A 26,439-nucleotide genomic window follows, 5' to 3' on the forward strand; every position below is an offset into this window, starting at 1 on the left:
ACTATTTGGTATCTTTGCCTATTTCAGTCTCTACCAAAAGAAAGAGATTTGAGTATGACTTGTTCTCTACAAGTTGCTAGTCACAATCAACTTGTATCAAAATACCTGACTCACGGAAGGGTAGTGGTACTAAGGTTTTATTTTATACACGGCAATGAATGAATTGGCATGCAAGTCCTTAGTCCTCTCTCCTCCCTTGTATTTATGTTGTTACACAGTTTTATGTTACATTTCATTACCTTTCATTTTATAGGTACATCGACTCTGTGTGTCTGTTCATGGAGACACAGAGTTAGAGGAGAATTACCTTCCACATTGTTTAATATTTTTCCCTTACAGGCATTTAACTACATTGGTTTCTGCATTAGTAAGTTGTCCGATAATGTACTTTCATGCTCTTTAGAGAAAGCCGAACTGAGTGTTTTCTTCAGATGTAAATATTTTGTAAGCTGATGTGGCAGCTTGTCATATGCTGTTCTGATTATTTTTTTTTCCTCCTTCATGTTCTTTGCTGAGAGCTGAAAGCTGTAAACTAACCTGGGTCAAGATGATGCCTGCATAATACTGTATTTGTATGGCTGTCTATCAAAATGCTTTTGTGGAAAGATTTCCCCTGTACCTACATGGAAACAGATTTTTGATTGGCAGAATAGTTTTTGTGATATTTAGGCATAACATAATATGTATGTCCAGGACAGCAAGGCAGGCATCACTGGAGTATTGCTAGGCTCAAAAGAGGGAAGCGCTGGCCTGTGGCTGAACAGATGTTGGCAGTGGCCTCAGCAAGAACACGCACGCAGTGCTGGTGGAGGTGAGAAACTCGCTAGCTCCCCTAATGCTTTTCGGGATGATGCTATGGTAGTTGTTAGTGTAGCCATAGGCATATGGTAACTGGGGGGGGTTAACCCTGGCTGGACACCAGGTGCCCACCAAAGCCGTTCTATCACTCCCCCCTCCTCAGCTGGACAGGGGAGAGAAAATACAACAAAGGGCTTGTGGGACAGGGAGAGATCACTCAACCAGTTACCGTCACAGGCAAAACAGACTCAACTTAGGGAAAATTAACTTAATTTGTTGCCAATCAACCAGAGTAAGGTAATGAGAAATAAAACCAAATCTCAGAACACCTTCGCTCCACTACTCCCTTCTTCCCGGGCACAGCTTCACTCCCACATTCTCTACCTAGCCCCACCAGCGGCGCAGGGGGACAGGGAATCAGGGTTATGGTCAGTTCATCACACATTGTCTCTGCCGCTTCATCCTCTTCAGGGGCAGGACTCATCACACTCTTCCCCTGCTCCAGCGTGGGGTCCCTCCCATGGGAGACAGTCCTCCACGAACTTCTCCAATGTGTGTCCTTCCCACGGACTGCAGTTCTTCATGAACTGCTCCAGTGTGGGTCCCTTCCACAGGCTGCAGTCCTTCAGGAGCACACTGCTCCAGCGTGGGTCCCCCATGGGGTCATAAGTCCTGCCAGAAAACCTGCTCCGTGGGCTCCTCTCTCCACAGATCTGCAGGTCCTGCCAGGAGCCTGCTCCAGCGCGGGCTTCCCACGGGGTCACAGCCTCCTTCGGAAACCTGCCTGCTCCGGTGTGGGGTCCTCCCCGGGCTGCAGGTGGATATCTGCTCCACCGTGGACCTCCCTGGGCCGCAGGGGGACAGCCTGCCTCACCAGGGTCTTCCCCACGGGCTGCAGGGGAATCTCTGCTCTGGCGCCTGGAGCACCTCCGCCCCCTCCTTCTTCACTGGCCTGGGGGTCTGCACAGTTGTTCCTCTCACATATTCTCACTCCTCTCTACCAGCTGCTGTTTCTGTCCCTCTGCAACTTTTTTTCCCTTCTTAAATATGTTATCTGAGAGGTGTTACCACTATTGCTGATGGGCTTGGCCTTGGCCGTCTTAGAGCCGGCTGGTATTGGCTTTATCGGACATAGGGGAAGCTTCCAGCAGCTTCTTACGGAAGCCACCCCTGTAACCCCCCCGCTACCAAAACCTTGCCACACAAACCCAATACATTTAACCCATTGTTCAATATAGCCTCTGTCTTCTTTGGTATCTCACCAGGGTGGGTATACACAGACTTGCTGTGGCAGAATACAGAACCCAGGCTACAATGGAGACCTTTCTGGTAACTTCATCTGTACGCTACACATTTTGCACTTCACATACATCCATGTAATTCCACTCATTCTGTTTTACTGATATCATAGTGTCACAGGCCCTTCTGTTTGTATTGACTGGTGACCAGCATTTGCTCTTTTGGGGATGTTTTGTTTTTCACTTCCCTGACGTTCAAGAAACTGGCAGATGAAAAAAACATGAGTATGGGAAAGTTAAATTTTGTCATGGATTTCTCTAGGGGAGTCAAGTAATGCATCAGCTTATGTAGTCCTGGTTACTTGCAGGTTAAATCTTCTAGGACCAGGCCCTGAAACAGGTTGAAATTGTGACTATCAGACAGGAAATAGTCAGTATAAGATGCTGCAGAATCTGTGCTTTGAAATATTTAATGCTATCCCTTATGGTTAGTTATTTAAATATTTTCGGACTAATGAGTATAGTTTGGTTAGATGGTGCTTGTTGGTAAATTTGGGTTTCTGGCTTCTTTAGTTTTATTCTTCCTGCTCTGATAACAGCACTTTTGCATGAAAAATAGTACAAAAATTTCCTGTCCCTGTTTCTTTGTAGTGTGCTTGGAATACTGAAGGATAATATATTAATTCTTTAAAAATAAAACACACACCAAAAACCAGCCTTCATTGTAATCAGCATCTTGTAGCGGTTTTTCTAAAGTTTCAGTGATGCAACAAACAATGACCGGGAGGTAGGGAAAGGGCAAGAACATAAATTACTAAGTAAATGTACTTCTTCAGGATGCAAAAGGGAAAATAAAATTAAGGACAAGGCGAGGTTTGAATGTACTGCTACAAACTTTGCTTATCCTCCTATCTCAAGTATGACAGCACTGCAACTCCTGCATAGAAGATGGTGAGGTTTATCATCTGAAATAGAAGTACAGAATGTGAAGAAACAGCAAACCAGCCTCAGAAGACTGATCTATAACCGTGTAATATCAAGAGAGTGTGTGTGGTTGCTGTGCACAAACTCGGTGTGTGCAGCACAGATTGAAGTATGCTACACAGCTGGGCAGTTTCTTCAGGGAAAAGGAGAAACAACCCTAACACCTAGCCTACTTCTGGAAAGATCAATACCTGTAAGGGACCAGCATCTGCTTTAGCATGCCAAAAACCAATCTAAGGCAGATAACTTAATGCTACCGGAAAGTAACATTCAGCACGAGAAAAAAATGGAAACAGCTAATACAAGTTGGTCTAAGAAGATAATTACCTGTCACAAAAGTTGCCTTATGCATATATGTTGGCCATCATGGCTAGGACAGCATTGCTAGGTGAAAAGCAAATGCCATCTGGAAGATTTTAAGTTTTTGTTCCTCTAGAGCTGTAAAAGAGTGGGACAGCGAGTGGCTGTTGTGATATCCACAGGGGAGCTGAAAGACTGTGTTTGGAAACAGGTGACTTGTCAGATCACTAGTAAGAATGGAGACTAGAGGTCCAGGTTGGAAAGGCTTTGGGTCAGTTTTTCTCTCCAAAACTTGTCAGCTGTGTGCATTGAACATCACTAATGAGAAACCAGTTCTGTTGATCAGACCACAGGGGAGGGTGCATGGCAGTGACATCTGTTTTTTCTGTGTGCTCTTCCCATGAGCTTTCCAGATAGTAGTACCTCTTCGTAGGGCAAAATTTGGCAATGCTCTGAGGTCTTATCAGAGCTTTATTTTATGTAGTCCTTGAAGCACTCAGAAGAGAACAGTTGTATAACCATAAAACAGAAGCTATGTAACCTAGAAGGAATTACCAAAACACCTATTGTATTATGCATCTTTTCTGATCTAATTATATAAACATGCTTTATTATTTATAATACTGCATCACTTCAAAATTTAGTACTGTGTTTCCTTTCCTTTTTTCTGTACTACTAAATTTTGCTCTTAAGACTTTCAGAGCTGCATTTTGAGCATACAGATTTAGGACAGGACTGGTCTCAAGTGGCACTGTAACATTAAATATTAAATAACTGATTCAAACTGCAGCCAAGAGGAAAATCAGATGACAGTCAAATCTTAAGCCAGAAAATTGAAGAGGAAAGCAATAAAGATTTCTCATTTTATCATACCTGCTGTTTTGCACATCTTAGTGAGCTGTGCATAACAGTCTCCTTCCTCAAATAACTTCTGCTTAACCATAGTGCAGGAGCTATTTACTATTTGCATGGTTGCTCCAGTCTAACTCAACAGCAGTAGCACACCAAAAAGGGCAAGAAGATTTTGTATTTATTTACTTATTTAAATTAACATTCTTTATATCCACTTGCATCTGCCAGGCTTTGCAGAAATGCAGCAAATTATCGTTACAGAAATCTTGGGAGGCAGCAAATTCGAGCAGTGGGGCTACTGCTGTCAACCGTATTGTCACACTTGCAGCTTTGTATGAGACTAGTTATCAGGAATGAAGGTAAGTAAAGATTTAGTGGAGGGTACAGACTGAAGCAGAGCTGCACTTCTATTTGGTTTCTGAACCAATGAAAGGTATGCCATGGGGCTGTCATACGCACTAATCGTGCTTCTCATCTGCTCTGTGTTTGGGTTTTCAGTGTATAGGTCTGTCATGATCTACACACATACAGATGTAGGATTTAATAAAGCTCTTATTTTATTTTAAAAGAGCTTTATTACGTGAAGGAAGTTGTGAGATTGGAACTTAGAATAGAAATTCTTTAGAGGATCTCTGAAAATTTGCAAATGAAAACTTATGTCCATGTGTACCAGGCTGAATGCTGAGAGTGTGCCACCTTCACCCTGTCTTATTTTGAGTTCTGCTTGGAAAAGAGTTGGAACTCTGATTTTCCAAATACCTTAAAAAGCTAATGTCTCAAAAGAAGGTGGCAATTTGTTGCTTTACTCTTCTAGATAGTGACACAGGCTGTGAAGTATTAATAGTCATCCACCACGATTCCCTAACAATCCTGTGAGATAGCATTGCTCACTGCCAATGTGTGTTAGGGCTTTGATCAGGGAAGACAAACCATCTAAAAAGATTGCTCAGAGTGAAACACAGTAACACCTGAATTATCATGTGCCTGATATAAAAGCACAGTTTTGTGCAACTTAACAACTGTAAGATTGAAGTCTTAATACTGTAAGATCAACACTTGTGGTACAATACAAAAGGTCTTAAGTTTGAATTTGTGAGACCATTAAATGTTTGAGGTGCTAGTAGTCCTCCCAGGCTTTGGATGGATTAAGTGTTATTTTTCTGTGCTCTGTCTTGTATTTTTACTATCTTTGTGGGGATTTTTTGTTGGTTTAGGGGACAAGAGCTGCTGTTTGTTTCTTGGTGTTTGTTTTTGTCTTTGCCCTAAAATGGGAGCTATAATAGGTTGGTAGACAATGTCACAACTACTAAGTTGATCCAAATGTTCAGAGTCCATTGGTTTGGGATCTCTCCTTAGACATAACCATCTAGGAGGAATGCATACCTCTGGCTATGTCAGGAACAGCATTAATTGGATTAAGTTGCCTTGAGTGAATCAAAGGTGAAGGCTCTGATACTGTGTTTGGGGAGCAGAAAAATGCAGTGTGAGGATAAAACATGGACTGCTTTAAGTCACAGTGGGCATGTGGGGAACTTAGCAATGCTTCCCATTGAAAAGAATTAAACATTCAGTATTGTTTAAACTTGGCCTCAGAAATGCTCCTTTGAGCACTCTCACAGTGAACATACTCTTCACAGCCACAGGAAATCATTGCAGCAAAAATAGTTTTCAGCCTCAGCTAACAATTGCAGTAGCTCAGCTATGTGCTTGCCCAGTTCAGTCAGATGGTGGGGATTAAAATGGAGAACAAGCTGCATGATGGCAGTTCAAGCCTTCTCGTCTCTAGAACCAAGGCCTGCATCTGTGGAGTTTGCGTTAGGCTCGGTTTAGCTTTCAGCCCAAAGCCCGAGCCTAGAAGTCTGTCAGCTGCTGCCAGGAGTTGACCAGAGGGTGACTGGGAACACCAAATCTGAAATTCTTCTGAAGTGAATTTCCATAGGAAAAACTTCAGGAGACTGCAGTTTCTCTGAAAATAGTTTTCAGAGCCGGAAAGCCAGTTTCTTTGCAGGCAATGTGGTGAGCTTATGGCTAGTTGCTAAATATGAGGGGGAGTTTAATGTCAACTGTTTCGAAGTGTGGCATTCTTACATTGCTGTTTGTGGCCCTGACTGTAGCAAATCAGTGGCAAAAGCATCTCTGTAAATAACAGCTACAATTCTGGAAGCAAAATAGCTGTTACATTTTTAACTTTGTGCGTTTATTATGTTTCATGTTTGCTTGTCAAAAGTCAGTTGGATAACTTTGGATCCTTGCCTGCCATTGCTGGGCAGCAGGCACTGGTTTGACATCGGAGCCGTAAGGGGTGTGCGCTTACAGTGGGGAGGGCTGTGCGCTGCCGGGGGTGTGCTGCTAAGCTGGGGGCTCTGCGGGAGTGCCTGTGTTCACAGCCCGGCTGGCCGGTCTTCCTGCAGAAGAAATAGAAGAAAGGGAAAACTGCAGGAGCAGAGAGGCCTTGTGCCTCTTCAGCCTTATTCTTGGGAGAAGTGGCCCTTTTCCTGGGAGAGCAGCCACGTCGAGCTTGCTCTGCTGGACAGCAGGTCTGTGGGGAGGATGGCATCTTTCTGACACACGGTGGGGTACACCAGATTAGTTGGCAGAGGCTCTCCAACTTTTCCATCTTCTTAGAGTTCTGTATCATGCTGAAGCATCTTTCAAATTTCCTTAGCAACTCAGAGTTAAAAGGGTTGAGAGCTTAAGAAACTGTCTCTCCTCTGGGTCAGGAATACACTTGCTTGTTGAACAAGAGCAGTCAGATCTGTTGCTGAACTCTTGAGGGGCTCTAGAGTATTCATTTTAAGACTACATTAGAAAATAATTCCTTTTTTTGTTACTGAAGAGTCACTTTTTAGCTTGACTCTTCACTGCAGTGTGTCACTTCTGTATTTGGAACACTGGCCTGGTAAGCACCAGCACAACCTAAAGGATTTGCCAGAAGGGCCATATGTAAACAGGTCTGACATCCCTCATTCTGAGCTCGAGCAGACCACACACAAGCCTGGTTCAATCTGGAGGTCTTGTAGGCGTGTTAGTGCAGGACTAAAGTGAACCTCATAAACCCTATTGCGAGCAGACATCTGGGTTTGCTGGATTTAAATTAACCTAAAAAGTCTTTCAAGCAGCAGGCTTTGTGTGTATGTGGGTCATTCAAATTTTGTGTTTCTATACAACTAACTGGAGGAATGTTTTAAGTCTAAGGGCCAGAGCAAATTCTCACAAAGCAGAGCAGCTTCATCTGTCATCATCTTTCAGTTAAATGTGAATTGATGTGGCAGTTGCCCACAATGGAGTGCTTCACCTAGTGGCCTCCATTGTATTGCTTTAATAGGGCAGCAAGTATTGCTGGGGGGGAAAGGGGAACAAAAGAAACCTTAGTACAGATCTTGCCTTGCTTTTCTTAGTCTGTTGGGCTCTGCTACTGCTGCTAGCTAGAAGAGTTTTTACTTTCCCTGGTGCAGACAACCAGCTGTGACCCCAACAACAACTGTCCCCAGTGACCTGGTGATGTTCAGCATAAGCTGCTGATGCTTAAGAAGGACCTTGAACAGGATATCAGAAAGGGTACTAGGGAGGGTTTATGCCACTAGCCAGACATCTTCCCTTCCCTTGGGTCAGTACAGTGCTCAGGCTAAGGGCTTTTTCCAACCATGAGAGTTGGGACTATTACCTAGGACAAATTAAAGGCCTTTCTTAATCAGCTACCACTTTGTGAATTCAGTTGGGAATGAGACTTGATAACCTCACACTTAAGAAAGATGTTCTTCTCTTCTATGATGTCCTCTGCAGAGAGAAAGAACATTTTGCCTAAGTTCCCAAAATTCTAAGGTGCTTTGGACACTGGACTATACTGCGAGTGGATGTGATTCCTGCTCGTAACTGTTTCCCTCCACTTGCATCTCTTCATCAGGGGGCTGCAGTGAGACCCAAATAGAGGGATAAAGAAGTATATACTGTACATTGTGAATGATGGGTTTCGTTTTTAAAACAAGAAAACTTTGTGAGGAATTTATCATAAATGCTCACACTTAGGAGCAAAAGAAGGGCACTGGGAGTGCTCAGCAGTGAGATTGTTAGACAGTTTTTCCCTCCTAATATTTTTATTTTCAGGGACAACCTTCAAACTTTCACTAATGAGATATGTAACCTTGAAGTTACATGGCAGGTTTCCTAGCCGTAGGACCAGCCTAATGAGAAAATTGTTACCCAGATAAAACCTTCCTTCATATTGCAGTCCTTGCTGTTTCTTCCATGTGCATGATCTGAAGGTTTCTACCGGCACAACTAACGTTTTTCCTCCAAGTACTCTATTTTTGCAGTATCTTGAGGAAACTGCTGACACAAAAGCTGTGAGCCATGTTGCTAGTGTGACTGAAACCTTGAAGGGATTGATATTTGTATCATATCAATTAAATAAATTAATCTCTGCAGTGCTATGCAGACTACAGGAGAAGAAAGTTTCTGTTCAGCTGAAGTATCACACTTTAAATCTCATTGATGTTCTTACACTCTTCTGTACTCAACTCGTCAGAGGGTTATATATGTATGACACAACTGACTTTCTAAATACTTGTAAAAGTAGCTTTGAAGAGAAAGGTTTGGATTAACCTTCTTTTACGTAGGACGATTTTCAGTTTTGAAACCATTCCAGTAACGTCTGAACACACTTCAATGCCAATTAACTGTAAGCTAATAGTTTTGCCAGTGGAGAGGAAGTTGTAAGTGCTGTAAAATATGTAATTGAACATGAATCACGCTGCAGTATTGCTTCAAAGTAAGGAAGCTAAATCTCATCCTGCTATAAATGTTATGAATAGTACCTCACTGGTGTTTATGTCAAGCACGTTTGTGTAGTCATTCCAACCCTTGGAAAAAAAAACAGGAATTCGTCTTAAGAATTTACACTGCATGAGGTTTTGATTTTACTTCCTTATACTTCCATTGACTCTTCTTTCCTAAGCCAGTAATGGGTCCAAAAGATAGGAAGATATTCTGTATGTCTTCTTTTATTGAGGAAGGGAGAAAGATATAGAGGAGAGGATGATTTTGTATTAAATCTCCAGCTGGTTTCTCTCTTATTTTCTGTGGCATCTTGATCCTAGCTTCTAGTTTGCCTCTATCTGAAAAGAAAAACTAGATGCTCAGCAATTATTTCATGTGTACTTGGGAAAATGTAGAATAATCTTTACCAAGGAAACTCTTTGGAAGCGGATGTAAATTCTGGATATATATCTGTATTCAGCCTATCTGTCTGACACAAATGCACTCCCTAAAACCAAGACTGAAATGCTGGAATCTGCTAAGCGAAATTCCAGCTCATGGCGGATGATGCTTTTCATTACTAAAGACTGTATTTGATGTGCAGCACTCTAAAGTCACCTATTGAAAGCTTAATAAAATTTCTTAGTATCATTGTCCTGGTGTCTAATAACAAGTGAACTTCCCTGCAATAGGCATGCAAATTGTCCTCTGTCCTCCTTTGTCCTGCTAGTTTTCATGAAAACTTTTAAAAACTTAATTATCCTTGAAAATTTGTTTTTTCCTGTCATATTTAGGTGAAATTAGCCAGTATTTTCAGAGGGCTAATGGGAGGCCAGGAAAAGCAGGCAGATGAGCACAATGCTTAATAACAAATGTTGTAGAAAACCAGATGAAAATTTTGCTTCATCTTCTGTTAATGTGACCAGGGTGTGGTGGTTTGGCAGTGCTATAAGAAATCATGTGTTGATCTGTAAAGTGCGTAAACCTGGTATCCTAGAATTAATCTGTTGTACCTTTTGCAGGTGGAGATTTACATTTTACCTTTATATATTTACCTATGGAGTACGGTTCCTGAAAAAGGTAGGCACTTACTTTATTATGCTTTCATAGTACATCACAGATTTGTTTGAAATCTTGTATAGGTATAATATAAAGCACAGGCATAAAACTTATGTTCACAAAGAATAAAAATTAAAATTTAATTTGTATTCATAAAATGAGTTGCTACTGGCATTGGTAAGGAATATAAGTTCTTATCAATATTTAATGGAGTAGAAAAAAAATAAATTGGTATACCAACATGCCTAGTTCACTTTATTACTTTTCATTATAGGCATTAAGCTGGCTGTAATACTTACCAAATTATTCATCTCAATTTCTGCATCATCCTTGTTTAAATGCCTCTGGCAGAGGTTTTTTTTATTAACAAACAAAATCCATTAGTGTTCTATAAAATGCTATTTTTTGCCTGTTCTTTGTTTGATGTATTGTGGAGAGAAGTTTCCATGGAGTTTCCCATCAATGCTGCATTTCTGGTGATTTAAGCAGAGAAGGGTAATGATAGCTTCTAAACGCCCTGGCTTAGGTCTATTAACTTTGCCATACACGGTAATATGGATTTATGGTGCAAATTGTTTTTCCAGAGTGACTAGTTCTTAGAGCTTTTGTGCAAGTTGGGCCATATTTGTGTAATCCTGAGAGACAAAATTAGGGGAATGTGTGGTCTCAGTGCATTCGTGTAATCTTATCTTCTTTGTTTTGGACAAAAAATTGACACGAGAAAATGTGTTCTAAATGTTTCTGGTGCTTTGTAAGTAAAAGTAGCTATTAAAAAAAATCTTCATCGTTTTTATGGTTGTAATTCTGGAGGCTGTCCAGGTGCCAGGCAACTTGGTGCCAGCAGGACTGATGATGTGCCTGTGTGGAGAGGGGACATCAGAGCTGTTCTAAGCTATTTAGCAGTAGTCAGACCCAGAGGAAGTGCGTGCACCAGTCCTCCAAACGGACCAGAGCAGCATGTAACGTGCAACCTCTCCCTGCCTCCTTGAACACTTATACTTTGTGTGTACTTTATCCATTAACATGCTGTATGGTCATGATCTGTTACTCAGTTTTCTGCCTTTGATTCTGTCCATGTCTGTGGTATGAAATATGAGAATAGTTTTAATAAGCAATTGTCACAACCTAAAAGGTTTCTTGGCCTGTGGGTGTGTAGAGATTGTGACCATGGGTTCATAGGATTCTGTAATACACAAGGACATGGAGGCTTTGTCCTCTGAATTTCTCTATTACAGATTACCACAAATACCACAAAAATCACCATTAGCAAGTATCACAAAATCACTACTAGAAAGCATAGCTATGATTAATAAAGCAAATCTGTCTCAGCACAAAGAAAGTGTCTGTTCTAGGAAAAACTCTGAATACCAGCATTTCTAAAGACTAAGGAGAATACAGTAAACGCATGCTTCATTAGAAGCCATTGTGAGCTGTTTCTAAAGGCTGAGGATGTCATCCTCCCAATTCAGTGTATCACTGCAGTTTGAGAAGAGCTGGCTGACATAGCATGGTTGTTTGAACAAGGTGTACCATTGCTTGCTTAACAAGGATCAGTTTTGTAATTTTGCTGTAATTTTAACTTTCAACATGTTTAATTTTTACAAAGAGAATTTGTTCATTATGTAATTGTGTATGTATTTTTAATTACTCAGTTTTGCACAGTGTTGTAATGAGTCTTGCAGCATTTTATGCTATTGTCATTATTCCAGTATGCTGCTTTTGTATACTCAGGTCTTTCACGTGGAAATGTTTGTAAATTAACAATTACGATCATGATTGTATTTATATTTACACCATCTCCCTAGTAACATTGTGTAACTAAAAGAAAGTACAGGCCTTTTGCTGTTCATCAAACAACAAAGACTTAGGGGGGAAATCTAGGTTTGCAAGAAATAAAATTCAGACCCCAAAATCGGGAGGGAGACACTTCTTTCAGAGCTTCGCTACAGTACTAAAGTGGATAATGCTTTTTAATTTGTCTTGGTTTTCTTAATAGAATAATTGTAAAGAAACACTTAATTGCTTCCTTAGGAAGCTAGTGAAAAAAGTTAAGCGTAATAAATTCTCTTAAAAATTTGGTAGAAAGGTCTTTCCTTCAAAAAGCTGTTTTGCCTGGAGAGAAAGTTCATGTCATAGTCAGCAGTGTCTTGCTGAGCTAATGCTATAGTAGAGATCTGCTTCCTTTCAAATAACAAGGTCTGCTTAAGACCATCCCTAAGATACCTAGTCTGGAAGACTGATAAGTGTGGTGAGCGACCCTAGATGCAGCAGCAGTCCCAACGGGTGCAGTTCCATCACAGCAACACATGCTGCTTTACTGGGAGAGGGTGAGAAAGAGTAAATGCTACAGACGTTCCTGTTCTGAAGAACGGAATATGCCACCAGCATAAGACCACATTGGAAATACTCATTTTGACTTTTAAAACCCAAACTAATGCTTAGTTAATACATAACTTTGGATACTTCAATAAAACATTTTGATACAATATGTCTTTCAAACATCCAAATATAATAAGAATACATTTTTAAAAGGGAAACTGCATTTTAGTCCTTTTCAAAGGAGCAGAATCATTCAAGGTTTGTCCATTTCTGGATAGTTACACCCTGATTTGAGAAAGCTGGTTTTGCCATCTTGAGTGGGAAGTGCTCATTAATTGGTCTTATGACTTTTACAAGGTACCCCCCTTAGAAAAGTGAACAGGCTCAATTGTACAAAAGGCTCTCCATAAAACACTATGCCCAATGCATTGTCTCTTTTATAGTTTCTTTGTTGGCTTTTGAATTGCCAGGCAACAAAACACTCTGACGTCTATATCATTGTCCTTCCCTCCCGACTTGACCTAGTCTTCTTGCAACATGCCACTCCTTTGCTTTGCTGCATATGTTGCTGACCTGATGGGGTTTTTGTTCACATTTGGCTCTCTTAAATGTTCCTTCCTTAGTTTGAGGGCAAAATTCATCTTTACCTACAACACTGGCGTGGAGCCCTTCAATTACTTAAGTACCACATTGAGCTAGTTTTGAGGTCCTTTGCTTTGTGCTGGCCCTTTGCCTGGAGGTGATTTTCATCTTTTGGATTCTTTCCGAAAACACCTTTCTCATAATGCCCACCGCATATGAATCATTGCTACTTTGTCTTCTACTGTCACCTTCCCTATTTGCTGCATAAAGCAGTATTACTGCATCAGTGCAGTATCAGCAGAAGGGTCTGTGTTTCCTTGTACATACCAAACTGCCTGAGGAAGATCTAACCAGGATACTCTGGCAAAACACTATTCTTGCAAAGAATGTCATTAGGTCTTTGGTGGCTTTGTAGAGCTGACAAGTTTATCTGGCTTTTTGGGAAGACGTGCCCAAGCTTAGTAAGCAGTATTAGCAGACTTATCAACTCTGGTTTAGTTCTGAAAGCGTGATACTGTCAGTGTGGCACACATGCTGGTGTTAGTTTATTTCTTAGAATGGTAGTAACTAACTGCATTAAAGTTTTACATTTGCCTCGTTAGAGCATCTCACAAGGAGAAAGAGGCCTGGGGTTTCAGCTTTGATTTTCACTTCCCTACAGAAGCACATGAAAGCTAATAAAGCTGTCATTCGGAGCAATCATAGCTCACTCTAAAATGCCATGGCAAGCTTGTCTTTGTTACTGTTCATGATGGCAGTTAATAGCTGATCTAGATAAAAAAAATTCTGCACCCACTAAAGCAACCTGTAAGTCTTTGTAGTAACAACTGCACATGATATGATATATCAGTTCTTTTGCCATGCTATAATTGCTGAGTACATTGCTGGAGATTTAAAAGCGGTGTCTCTTTATCGAACTGTTCTCTTTGGTTTTGTCTTTTTCCAGTGACAGATGTTTGCTGTTAAGTCATAAATAAAGTAAAAAAAAAATCTTACTTGTGTTGAACAGTATTTTCAAAAAATCTCAATTCATAGGGAAAAAATGCCTGACATAAAGCTTTGTCTTCAGTTTGCTCTGTTGCAGCAGAACCTATCAACCTATGTGTTTTAAATAAGTTTTTGTCTTAGTGGTGTCTGCAGGATGCTTGGATTGGGCCATTTTGCTGAATAAAGTTCACCATGAGCTTAGGAAAATCCTTTAGGCTGGGAAGGCAGAGGATTGGCAGTAGGGTGTCCTGCATGTGGCTGTTTGTTGTAGGCCATGGTATCATGATCAGGCGCTGATATTGTACATGATGGTTTTTAGCAATTTAAAATGCACAAGAAGTTATGCTTCCACCCTCTCTTCCTCCCTCTATCCATATGGACATCTGCTTTCCACAGCCTCTGGGTCATACAACAGCTGCTTCACAGCACACTCCCCTGCCTCCTGCCAGCTCCACCGCTGAACTCTCAAGGCAGGAGACCTTCATGGAGTTTGCACTGGTCTTGTCCTCAGTGCCTCCTAACTCAAATGGGCGTATGTTGTCAACTTTGCCTTTGTTGTGATAACATGTCGCTCATGAAGTGACATTGTGTGAATGAACTTCTTTCCTGTAACGTGCACTGTTGACGGCATACGCCATGTCCAGCTGCTTTGATTGTTTCCCTTTTCATGGGCCTAAAGAAACAGTAAAAGTGCAACTTCTACCATTGGTGTCTGCCTTCTTCAGTCAAGAGGTGATTTTAACTGCAGGGTGCACCTGTGTGATTGGTATGTCATACAAATGTTTGCAATATCAAGGAAATACGACCCCTTCCAAGAGTTACAGTGAAGTGAGAGAATTAAGTCTTTGGTAAGAGAGTAGACAAGGCAAGGCAGTTGCTTTCTTACTCACAAATGGACAACATGTAAAGGAATAGCTCACAGCCTTCCAGATACTCAGCCAAACCATTGCATCACCTAGAAATTGTGTCTTAATATGTATGCATAAAAGACTAACAGACTTCAGTAAAATTTTTACGGAAGAATTATTAGTATTTAATTATCATATTAGACATTCCTCCCTTGCCCAGCTCCTGTGTGCCTTCAGCTGGGTTTTTTGTTGTTTGTTTGGTTTTTTTACTCCCCTTTGCATCAAAATAAGTAAATGAATATTACAGAGCTGCAAGGTTTAATTTTATTAGGGGTTTTGCTGTCATTGTCTGTAACTAGCGAAGTAATTAATGACATTTCAATGTCAAAGCATCTCAAAGATGAAATCATTTCCTTGGTCTCGGTTTCTTTTTAAAATGTTCCTTATAAATTTTTGCTTCTTCTTAAAGTCCTCTCTAACTTAACACTTTCAATTGTAGCTATCTTATTTATATTACCAAGTAGTGTAATAGTGGGGTGAGACTTTCTGCTTCCCAAAGAGTCTCTCATAGCTGAAGTGAAATGTATGTTTGTCTCTGTTCTTCCAAACCAGAACCTTCTATTTGATGAAAATGAACTGTTAACTTTCTAGGTAATGAGTATAAAGCAGATGTTGGGATATTGATGGGTTTGTTACTCCACTCCAGCAGCCCGTAGCATTGTGTGTTTTAGGACATGCCTGACTGTCAGGAGCACGCACTGCTCCAGGCTGAACTCCCATCTCCCACAGACTCAGTGGTGCAGGGTGCTCCGTCCTTCTTCTCAGCATGGTGGCTAATGCGCTGAGGGGGTGAAATAGGTCATCATAATTAGGATTTGAAGTCACCTCTGTCATTTCTGATAACTTTATGAGAAGAGGGGATTGATGTAAAAGTAGGTTAGAGTTCAAGCCAGTTTACTTTCTACCTCAAATATTACCATTTCCAAGGGTAGACTTGGTGAGGAACATTCTTCTATGCGAGGAAACAGACTGAGATGTCAACCTTCAAAGAGAACGTAAAGCTTTCTTTCATTACGCCCTGCCAACTCCATTACTCAACTGCTTTCCACAGCAGATTTGAATGATTTGGGGCTAGAGTGAGCGGCCCATAAAGTCCTTTAATGCAAAGCATTCACTTTCTACTTCTCATTGCCCCCATTCTTGGCAAATGCTAGATGTGACCATCCCATCTTAGTTTTCCAGCTTCTGAAACAGATGTTAGGTCAAGCCTCACTATGTATGGACCGAAGCCAGTCCTTTCAGATGAAGCACTGAAGCACTTAGGTGAAGCGAAGCCCAAATTAAAATAGCTTTGTATTTCTTTTAGAACACCAACAGACTCTCCCCTAAGTAAATGTTTACTTTTTTTTTTTTATTTGCCTATTTCACACTTTTCCTGTAATTTATACATATGAAACCAGAGTGTGGGGTTTGCTTTTAGTTTTACTTTTTTAACTCATTTCCATGGTTCTTGTTTTTAAATTAAGTGGTGGAAAAGGTGATTTTTTTTTGTTTCATGTGGTATTTAGATATCTACATACAAGATATAGAACATAAATATCTTAAACGTAGATCTTACAAGTTCTGTATTTACTCTTTTGTTAGCCTAACAGTAATCCAGAGTAAAGACAATGATAAGAAATTATCTAATGCAAATCTAGCATTCTTGTGTGGGTGGTACCAGAGCCCTAGTAGTGTTGGAAAGATTCTCATCTTCATGAATATATGATGAGATAGTGCTAGTTAGTGGCTTAGAAGACCTATGTCCAAGTTGATCTGTGATGTAATGACATTGACTCTTACACAGAGGTATTTGGCCTCAAATGCCATCATCACTATGAAGTATGATTATGAAAATATGATCTGGTCCTAGGTCTTCTTAGGAGTTGGCATAGTAACCTGCATGCCCAGAAGCATGTTGCTTTACCCGGGTAATAAATATACTACAGCATTCTTTGTATCTTTATAAATCCCTAAGATTTGAAGCATAAAAGATAACTATCCAATTATATTTCCACTCTGATCATGTATATGCAAATTCTTCCCCTTTCTGACTGCAGGTGAGATTTTTCAGCACTACTATTTGTTTCATTTGCATGTCAACAAAACAATTCCTTGCAGAGCACCACACCAGTATTGATGACAACAAGACATTAAGTTCCATTGACATTAAACCGACTGCATTGCTTTTCACTAATATAGGAGCAGGATAACATTTTTGTTTTCTTCAGTAATATTTGAAATTAAATCAATGGTGGCTTGGTTCATTAAGAGTTAATGGTCTGATTGTGATCCCATTAAATGGAAAAATTAGCATTAGCTTCACTGATAAAGAAACAGCGTGAGGAATTCAGGATTGGCTTGTTACTTGCTTGCTGATCCTTGGTGCTAAGCAGTATCTGTATAATGCTGTAGAATGAAAAACCTTTACAAACATCTGGAAGCAAAGCTTCCAGGTGACATATGGTGACTTTTCACATTCAGTTTCCTTCCTTTAATTGCCCATGAGAATTACAAACTCACAAAAGAGCACGAATTCCCTGCAGTAAGAGTCTTGTGAAGTCTATATTGAGACTTAGGAACCTGAAGTTGCACGTAGGTATCCTGCTGGGAAAAGGACCATCTGCCTGGATAAACAAATAACTTGACTTGCTCTTTTTCAAATTTAGTGTTGAAGTAAGGCTGATGATACAAGGATGCTGTGGCTATGTTTAAAAAAGGCCAGGTGCAACAAGCTTCTGTATGTATGCAGCTGACTGTCAGTTCTGCATCTCCCTTTTTAAGGAGTCAGCCCCTACAACAGAACTGTCTGCCATGTAATTGCAACTGCTAGTGGTGCAGATAGATTGCAAAACAACAGGAATGCCATACTGAAGTGTACATTTGACTGCAAAAACCTAGTCAAGTGACATAAACGTATGGAAGGCAGCTAGAAAAATAGCGGTGTAGTATGGAGGAAAAAAAACCACCAACAGGTATAGCTCCACTTCCACAGTTATGAAAGTTCCTTTTTCTTGAAACTATAGGATGTTTCAAAAGAAGAAAATGAAGTGCTTATCCTCATGTGTGCACTAACCGCTGAGCTAGCCAATTACTGTGTGACAGCAGGAGATGCTCTGTTAGTGACCTACAATTTCTATGCGCACTTAAAGAGAATGTGATGAGTTAACCCTGGCTGGACACCAGGTGCCCACCAAAGCTGTTCTATCACTCCCCCTCCTCAGCTGGACAGGGGAGAGAAAATATAACAAAGAGTTTGTGGGTCAAGATAAGGACAGGAGAGATCCCTCACCAATTACCATCATGGGCAAAACAGACTCAAATTGGGGAAAATTAACTCAATTTATTACAAATCAACCAGAGTAAGGTAATGAGAAATAAACCCAAATCTCAGAACACCTTCCCTCCACCCCTCCCTTCTTCCTGGGCACAGCGTCACTCCCGCATTCTCTACCTACCTGCACAGCGGCACAGGGGGATGGGGAATGGGGGTTATGGTCAGTTCATCGCATGTTGTCTCTGCTGCTTCATCCTCTACAGGGGCAGGCCTCATCACACTCTTCCCCTGCTCCAGCGTGGGGTCCCTCCCATGGGAGACAGTCCTCCACGAACTTCTCCAATGTGTGTCCTTCCCACGGACTGCAGTTCTTCACGAACTGCTCCAGCATGGGTCCTTTCCACGGTGTGCAGTCCTTCAGGAGCACACTGCTCCAGCGTGGGTCCCCCACAGGGTCACAAGTCCTGCCAGAAAACCTGCTCCGTGGGCTCCTCTCTCCACAGATCCGCAGGTCCTGCCAGGAGCCTGCTCCAGCGCGGGCTTCCCACGGGGTCACAGCCTCCTTTGGGAACCCGCCTGCTCCGGTGTGGGGTCCTCCCCGGGCTGCAGGTGGATATCTGCTCCACCGTGGACCTCCCTGGGCCGCAGGGGGACAGCCTGCCTCACCAGGGTCTTCCCCACGGGCTGCAGGGGAATCTCTGCTCTGGCGCCTGGAGCACCTCCGCCCCCTCCTTCTTCACTGACCTGGGTGTCCGCAGGGTTGTTTCTCTTACATGTTCTCACTTCCCTCTCCGGCGGCTGTTTTAGTCTGTCCCCACTTTTTTTCCTTCTTAGTTATCACAGAGGCGTTACCACTATCACTGATTGGCTCGGCCTTGGCCGACGGCGGGTCCGTCTTAGAGCTGGCTGGTATGGGCTCTGTCGGACATAGGGGAAGCTTCTAGCAGCTTCTTAGAGAAGCCACCCCTGAAATCTCCCCCGCTACCAAAACCTTGCCACACAAAGCCAATACAGAGAACCTGGCTTCCTAATGCTTTTTGTGAGTGAGGATGCTTCGTTCTGCTGCTCAGCTGAGTTGGCATGTTCTTTGCCTCTTTTTGGAGTAAAATAGCAACAGCAATACATGCAGATGTTCACAGCCCTGGGAGAGTAGTATAGCATTTGTAAATGCCATTTTGGATTGCTTACATTCAAGAATTTTAGAGCCTAAAGTCAGACTACCTTCATTTGAAACACAAAAAAAGAACTTGTCACTTCATGGTTTGGTGACTGGTTTTTTACATAGTTTCTGTATTAGAGTTCACCTGTATTTCTTGATTATTGAGATTATTAACCTTAGAGGAAGTAATTAGTTGTTGATATGCACAACAACTCATAGAATTGTTATATTTGGGGAAACAGGCATCTCTGTGATGAAGGCTGTGAGTTCATATCCCTGTGGGAAGTAAGACTGGGACGCAGGAACAATGGGATGTTTACCTGGAGTGATGTCTCATGTGCCATTCAGGTTTTGGAAATTTCCTGCTATTTATCTTTCTATCAATTTTGTGGCTATTTTGGTATTAAACTATTTAATAGCTTCACTGTATGCTGTGTCTTGCATCACTTCTATGACTGATACTTCACCTTCAGTTTTCTTCAGAACATCCTGAGGTCTGTTCTGGATGCAATCATATGTTCAGATGTCATCGAATACATTTCCATTTATTTTAGCTGTTAAATAAAACAATTTTGGAAACACTAGCATACACTTCCTCCTTAAAGGAAATGTGTCTCAGTTTCTGGTCACTAAGCTGATAAGTTGGTAATGGCTTATTTTAGTCAGGTTCAGGACCTAATAAAATGCAACTGCTGTCACCGTTTGCTCTGGTTAGTCATGGCAAGATGTTTTGAAGGACCTCCAAGAGGTGGTGGAATCTTACTTTTGGCCAAAGTAATATTATCACTCAGATGTTCCCAGAAAAGTGAGGAGTTACTATTAGTGTGAAATCACTACAGCACTTCTGTGTGCATTTATACGATTTAATCTTCTTTCCTTTAAATGGAAACTTTTCTTAAAAGACAAATGGATGAAAACCACACACTGCTGGTATTATCCCGAAGTTATTTCCAGTGTTGGAAAATTAAGGTTGAATTGAGTGACTCTTACTATTTTAAAGAGCAAGTATATGTTTTCTCTATTATGAAAGGCATACTTCATTGTACTCTGTTCACCTGTTTCTTTCTCAGCCATACAGGGTCTCAGCAGGCTGAGCATACATTATAAACACTTCCCTACACACTCAATAAAGCAGCATAATTTAGTCACAAATTACTTTGTCTAATAGACAAGGAAGGTTCTAATTTCACAGCTGTACATGAGTCTTTTTTGAGACCGTATGTTTTTTTCTTAATTGTTCCTCTGAAAAGCTGAGTTGTATCTCCATGGAGCAATGGAGGGTACAGGTTTGGTTGATTACTTGTTCGTTTCTCTTTTTTCCTGACATGGTTTGTGTAGCCTTGCAAAGAATGACCTGACCTTGGAAGGCCCGACATGAGTGAGATCACTGGTGGTTTTCTGCCAGCTGTACAGCATTTGTGTTTTGGCCTCTCTATCTCAAGAATGACCATGGAAATCTCACGGATTATCTGAAGATGAGTAGTTGGGAGGAGGTACAGCTTTATCCTTGCAGTTCTCTTGGAAAGGCTGGTTTGTCATAGTGGCCCATTTCCCTGTGGTCAGTTCTTCTGCTTTGTGCAGTCCAAGGCTTGTTGGCACTGGGAGTGGCAGGACCGTTCTGGGGAGAAACTGAATTTTATAAAATTCTATATAGTCCTCAGCTACCTCTTATGTCAATATTTTCTACTTCTATCTTTGTCAGATCGCTACACTGCTTCTCCCCACTTCTTAAGCTGACTTTATTATTTTGGGGAGTGGATTTGGGAATCCTGTAAGTCTGCAGGTTTGACATGTTCCTGTGGACTACAGAAAGGCTGCCTTGTTTCATTCCTCTCTTGTTGCCACCTTTTTACCATGATCACTTTATCCAGTATCAACACATTTTCCCAAAGAAACATAGCAATGACCTTAATTTAGCTCTCGGGGTCAATTGTGGTTCAGCAGGCTTGCATCAGGGCCTTTCATCTTTCTGGAGGTTATTTGTTCCTTTCGGCTCTCTAAAATATGAAGAGAATAAATAAGGAGTTTTATCTTAGTACATTGCAATTTCCACAGTGCTAGTGAGAACAGGGTGCCTCTGACCTCCTTGCTGATACCATGCCCTGTCACCTGGCGGTTCAGTAAGACAGAGGGCAGCCAGGATTGTGATCGATCGGCTCTGGAGGTGCAGGGGAAGCAAGCCAGGGTGCAGCTGCTTTGAAGCCAACTGGTCTTTCTCAGTTGTCCAGTTTTCTAGTCTATTCTGCATCTGTTGTGATGTTTCCTTCCCATGTGATACCTGAAGGGTTGTTATATTATCTGTTACTGAAACATTGTAATTACTTTTGTTCAGTGAGCTTATCTGCCCGATACTGGATAAATACTCTCATTTAAATGAAGAATGTCAGAGGCCACTGTGGAGCCCTTTTAACACAATGTTGATATTTGATATTTTACTGTGCTATTAACAGAGGGATAATGTGATACGTATGCCACTCAGGGAGGAAAGGAAGCCTGCCTTTGGCAGATTGTACTTGCTGTGAAATTGATTTGCACACTCTGGTTTTTTTGATTACTTTTGTTTTTTAATCAGAAAACAAATTGCTGAGTATCTGTAAGTGATGAAAATTGTTAAGCTAAAATAATTTTGGATGTTAAAATCCAATCATACTCTTATTCCTTTCCGTGAAAGTAGGGCTGAGCACTAGGTGCTAAATAAAACAATTTCTAATTGCGTGAGCAGAAAAGAGCACTCGTGCCAGAGTCTCCTGAAGGATGCTGTTGTGAAAAAAGGGGAAATGCCTTATTACATTTTTAAATAAGCATCATGAGTGGAAAAGGTTTCCAGTAAGACCAAAGTTAGATCCCATCTAATGGAAAAGGAATTTGTTTCAGATATCTCTTCAAAAGGGCATAAAAATTGTTGAGGGTATTTAAGAGAGATTAGTAGAGTGCTTTGGATATCTGAGATATAAATCATGAGTCATGCTGTCAGAAAGTTCAAAGTCAGTGGAGAAACTTAGTTTTAAATGATTCCAACACTTCAGTGTACATCATCAAGGAAAATGAATGCATTTTGGACAATGGGGATTCATAAGAGAAGGCCAGTCAGCATAAGAGATAATTTATTGTGTAAGGCTAAGCTAGCTGGCAGAATTTATTTGTGGCTGAAAGGAAACAGAAGGTTTTTGAAAGAAACAAGCAAAAGGAGGGTATCAATGATATCCTAATTCAGTAATAGGACACTGATGGCAATAGGACTTTCAAATATAGACAACAGGGACAAATTTGACATAAGCATGGGGAGGAAAAGCAACGCACTAATTTAGAAAATATATCAGGAATTGAATTTCACTTTATCTGCTTGGAATCCAGCTGGAGGTATTCAATAACATCAGAGTAATAAGTAAATGCTCTGTAATCAGCAATTTGGCGAGTTAAGCTGGTACTGAGCCATTCACAGTGTCTTTACTACTTGTACATTGCACTGTTGTTCAGGGCAGTGAAAGAGGGGCCACCAGACCTTGTGTCCCCCTGTGGACTGGTTGCCAATTTTGACTTCAGCACAGTATTCATCTTCTTGGCAGCCCAGCTTTCTGAAAGATACAAATTTTTCAGTGTCCTATACATAAAAATGGCAGATCTAGAGGAAATACTTCCCGAAGTGTTTTATTTGGGCAATTTTATGATAAAAATAGTTTTAATTCATCTGGAAAGTAAGGTGGCTCATTCATACCTGTAGCGAAGTATTTTTGGCAAACCTCTATTGCCAGGAGCTTTTCATGTTTTGCTGTTCAGATGAATGAAGCAATCCTATTTTGCACAGCTAATTAAACCTGAGCGAAGAGTACATGTTTGGATATAAGAGCAGGTTATTAATAACCTGACTGGTGCTTTAAGTTGCCATTATTGAGTTGAACTCACTATTGAGGCACTGACTTGGAGCCAGATAGCTGTGTCCTCATTTAAGCTAGTATAACCTGTAGAACAATACGTATTTTACACAATAAGGGATTCGAGTCATAAAGCTGCTTCACTTTACACTTAAAGTAGTAGGGAAAAGAAGCTTGCCAGTTAAATAAATATATTATTGGTAAGCATTTTTTTTTTTTTCCATATTATATTCCCTTCCAGTGTTGCCCTGTTACACCTCTTGGAGCTTTCTCACATTTCTCCTGCTTATTGATGGTCTTGGCTACTGGCTATTGAACAATGACAGAAGTTAGCATGGGGAAATACTGCTTTAAGTTCAAATCTAATTCAGAGTTTTGCTGCTGTTTTTTAACTGCTGTTATCTCATATGTGACTTAAGGAGTTTCACATGTATTTCTGGGTTTTGTTTGTTGTTGTCCTGTCCCCAAGATTTGTAGACTCAAGAAACTTAGGGAGAGCAAACTCTCTCCTCTTGCCCAGTTACTCTATTTTTTTGCTGTGCCCAAAACTTACTGTTTATAGTTTTATACTAAACTTAATACAAATTTAGCAGTTATAAAACATAAGCGTAATTCCTCTGTTCTCATCTCTTACTGGCCACTCTTATTGCTAGTTGTTTTAATAGATCAGTTGCAGAACACCACGAGTTATGTCTGAATAGATACTGGGAGGATGACAAATGGAAACAACTAAAGATTTGTATCTGTGCACTTCCTCAGCGGGAGTGGAAGACGAAAAACAAAGAGGAAATGGATGTAACATTTTATGTAGATTTAGGCATTTTTAAAGGTTTGGGAAATTATTTTGGCTGTCTTCCTTTGCTCTAGTGAAGTAAAAGTTACCATGGCCACTGACTCAGAACTGAGCAGGAAAGAATTCCATGCAAACTGTGTTTTTATATTACAATTGATTAACATTTCCCCCCACTCTCATTCTGTTAGAGGAAAATACAATATGAGAGAGATTTTCTCACTGGACTTTTTCCAGGCAGTACTTAGTACTTGTGGCATTATTAAGTACACCAAAGAAGTAGTTGAGTAGTAAAGACACTTGCAGCCCCACAGGTGAATTGCCTTGATGCAGTATATATGCACTAACCTCAGAAAAATGCAATGGTTGCAGGAGTGGGAGGGGAAGAGGTTACTTTAGTCTGTCCTTACTCATGGTTGCTTAGGCTTATGCCTCGTTTTAGCTGCGCCTAGTGACTGAAGTGCTTAGAAATGGGTCCCTATCTAGTGACCATCGCACTGGTGTGGCTGGAGATGGGGTGCTTTTGGCTCACCTGTTCCAGCAACCTGTCTGAAGGAGCTCTGCTCCCTCGGTCATCAGGTGGGACTTGGTGGTGTCTCTGTGTTTAGCAGCAGTCAGCTCTTCTGTCAAGGTTTTAGTGGCAGCACTGAGAGTGAGTTCACTGCCTGTAGTGGCACTGTGTGATTCAAACACACTCTTGCCTCTCTGGGGATAAATTTTGGCCCCGTGAGCTACAGAAATCCTATATTTCTTATAAAAAATTCTGCAGTTGCAATAACTTTCTAATTTTCAGACTGTCAGGGATGATTTTGAGACCTTGTTGCAAAGTGCCTATACAAAGGTACACCAGAACACAACAGCTGAAGGAGTAGAAGGTGGAGGGGGCTTTTGTTTGTTTTTTCTCTGTACAACTTTTTTCCAGTAGGAAATGTATGTATGTAGGTTCATAAATAACACAATCTTAAACATCTGGTTTTGTGCGTGAAGTTGTACCTCAGTGCTCACTTAGTAAGGAGTTGTTGTGTTGTTATTATTAAAAATTGGCTTTGTTTCCCTTTGTGGGCTGCATGCAGTTGTGGAGCATATGTCAGTGAAGCAAGCCCTTATGGCACATGATGAATCCTGCAAAAGAAAGCAGCTCCCTGGGGATTTCCAAAAGTCGGCATCAGGAGTACAATGAAGGACGTGGTAAACACTTCCCATCAGCACATGGTATGGAAGTCAGTGGCTGGCCAAAGTCAGACAGATGCACTCTTCCAGCAGAGCAGCCACAAATAGGAGCTATAATTACAGAAAGTAGATATGTAATGATGAGTTTAGTTATTAACCACTTTCCTGTATGCCTTTTGAGTAACTGTAGTATCAGAGCACAGAGCGCTGGAAACCCTGGAGCTTTGTTGAAGCTGCATCCTGTAGGAAAACGAGAAGTACGCTGAAATCATGCAGCTCTGCAGTGATGTACCAGGGGTGAACTGCCCTATTTATTTTTTTAATAGTTTGCTCTTGGGATTTTTGCTGGTCTCTTAAAGGTATGACTTTATACAAGTCACCCTCCTACCAAGGCATGGTTTGCCAAGTGTAAACCTCAGCACTCTCTCTTTACAAACTAATTCCAGACCTACAGTTGTGTGTTGTCTGTTTTAATAAAATAAATTCATAAATATCCTCTTAGATGCAAATTGTAGACTAATTGATGTGGTCTGGCTCTGTGATCAAAAAATACAAGGCGCCTTTAAAGCTAATGGGTTTACAGCTGCTTTGCTTCACCAGAGTGTTTTCAGGCATCTGGAGTGCTCAGCTGAATGTGTCTGCTACTTTTTAGGCACACTTCTTACTGTGCAGATAGTGACTACAAAATACACTGAGTAGTGTTGCTGGGAAAGCTGTTACCTGCAAATGAATAGGAACTTTAGCCTGGCTTCTACAATATTTATATAGACCCTCAGCTGCTCTAAACTGTCATAGCACTACTGGCTGCCCAAACTGCTCATGACAAAAGAGTCCTTGAAAATGTTACTATTACATATGAAGGCAAAAGTTTTAACAAGTTTTGCTTACTACGAAGCAACTAGCAGAGGAAGTGCCAGAGGAGGAAGGTACTCACATGAGAGCAAATATTTTGATGTCTAGGCCTGGTAAGGGGACTGGTGGCTGGCTGGTCAGAGCAGGGGGAGGAGATGCTACAGCCACCAGCTTCTCCAGCTGGAGTGTTCTTCACTTCTGTTCAATGAATGCATTGCCTCAATATAATGACCCTTCCAGGTTCTCTAGGATTATCTGTTCCTTTTGCCATCTTCATTTTCCACATCATTTGGAAGTTGAAATTACACACTTATCAGCACAAGATGTAAACACCAGATCTCTGTACATCATATTTTTAAAGGGCAAAGTGGATGTATGTGGTGCATGGAGCTTACTCTGCCTTTCCGGAGATCATTTTATTTAAATAAATCCAAACTTGAATTCATATTTTTTCTAAAAATATTTTTGTGCCCACACATATATTTGCATTTGAAATGTCAAGTGCACCTTCCAGTGATTGTTGTTAATCTTGGCTTTTTATGCGTCCTTCTGTATATT

General features: G+C 41.0%; 1 protein-coding gene across 2 annotated transcripts in view; it reads left to right on the top strand.

Moving 5' to 3' along the window:
- Nucleotides 1–26,439, top strand: part of CERS6 (ceramide synthase 6) — a 134,880-nt gene that overhangs the window by 59,616 nt on the left and 48,825 nt on the right. For both annotated transcript variants that reach the window (XM_069781316.1, XM_069781314.1), the window contains exon 4: nucleotides 9,950–10,007. In XM_069781316.1, coding sequence (XP_069637417.1) covers nucleotides 9,950–10,007 — 58 coding nt within the window. The remainder of the gene's footprint in view (nucleotides 1–9,949; nucleotides 10,008–26,439) is intronic.

This window comes from Haliaeetus albicilla, chromosome 4 (assembly GCF_947461875.1).
Source record: "Haliaeetus albicilla chromosome 4, bHalAlb1.1, whole genome shotgun sequence".
Lineage (NCBI taxonomy): Eukaryota > Metazoa > Chordata > Aves > Accipitriformes > Accipitridae > Haliaeetus > Haliaeetus albicilla.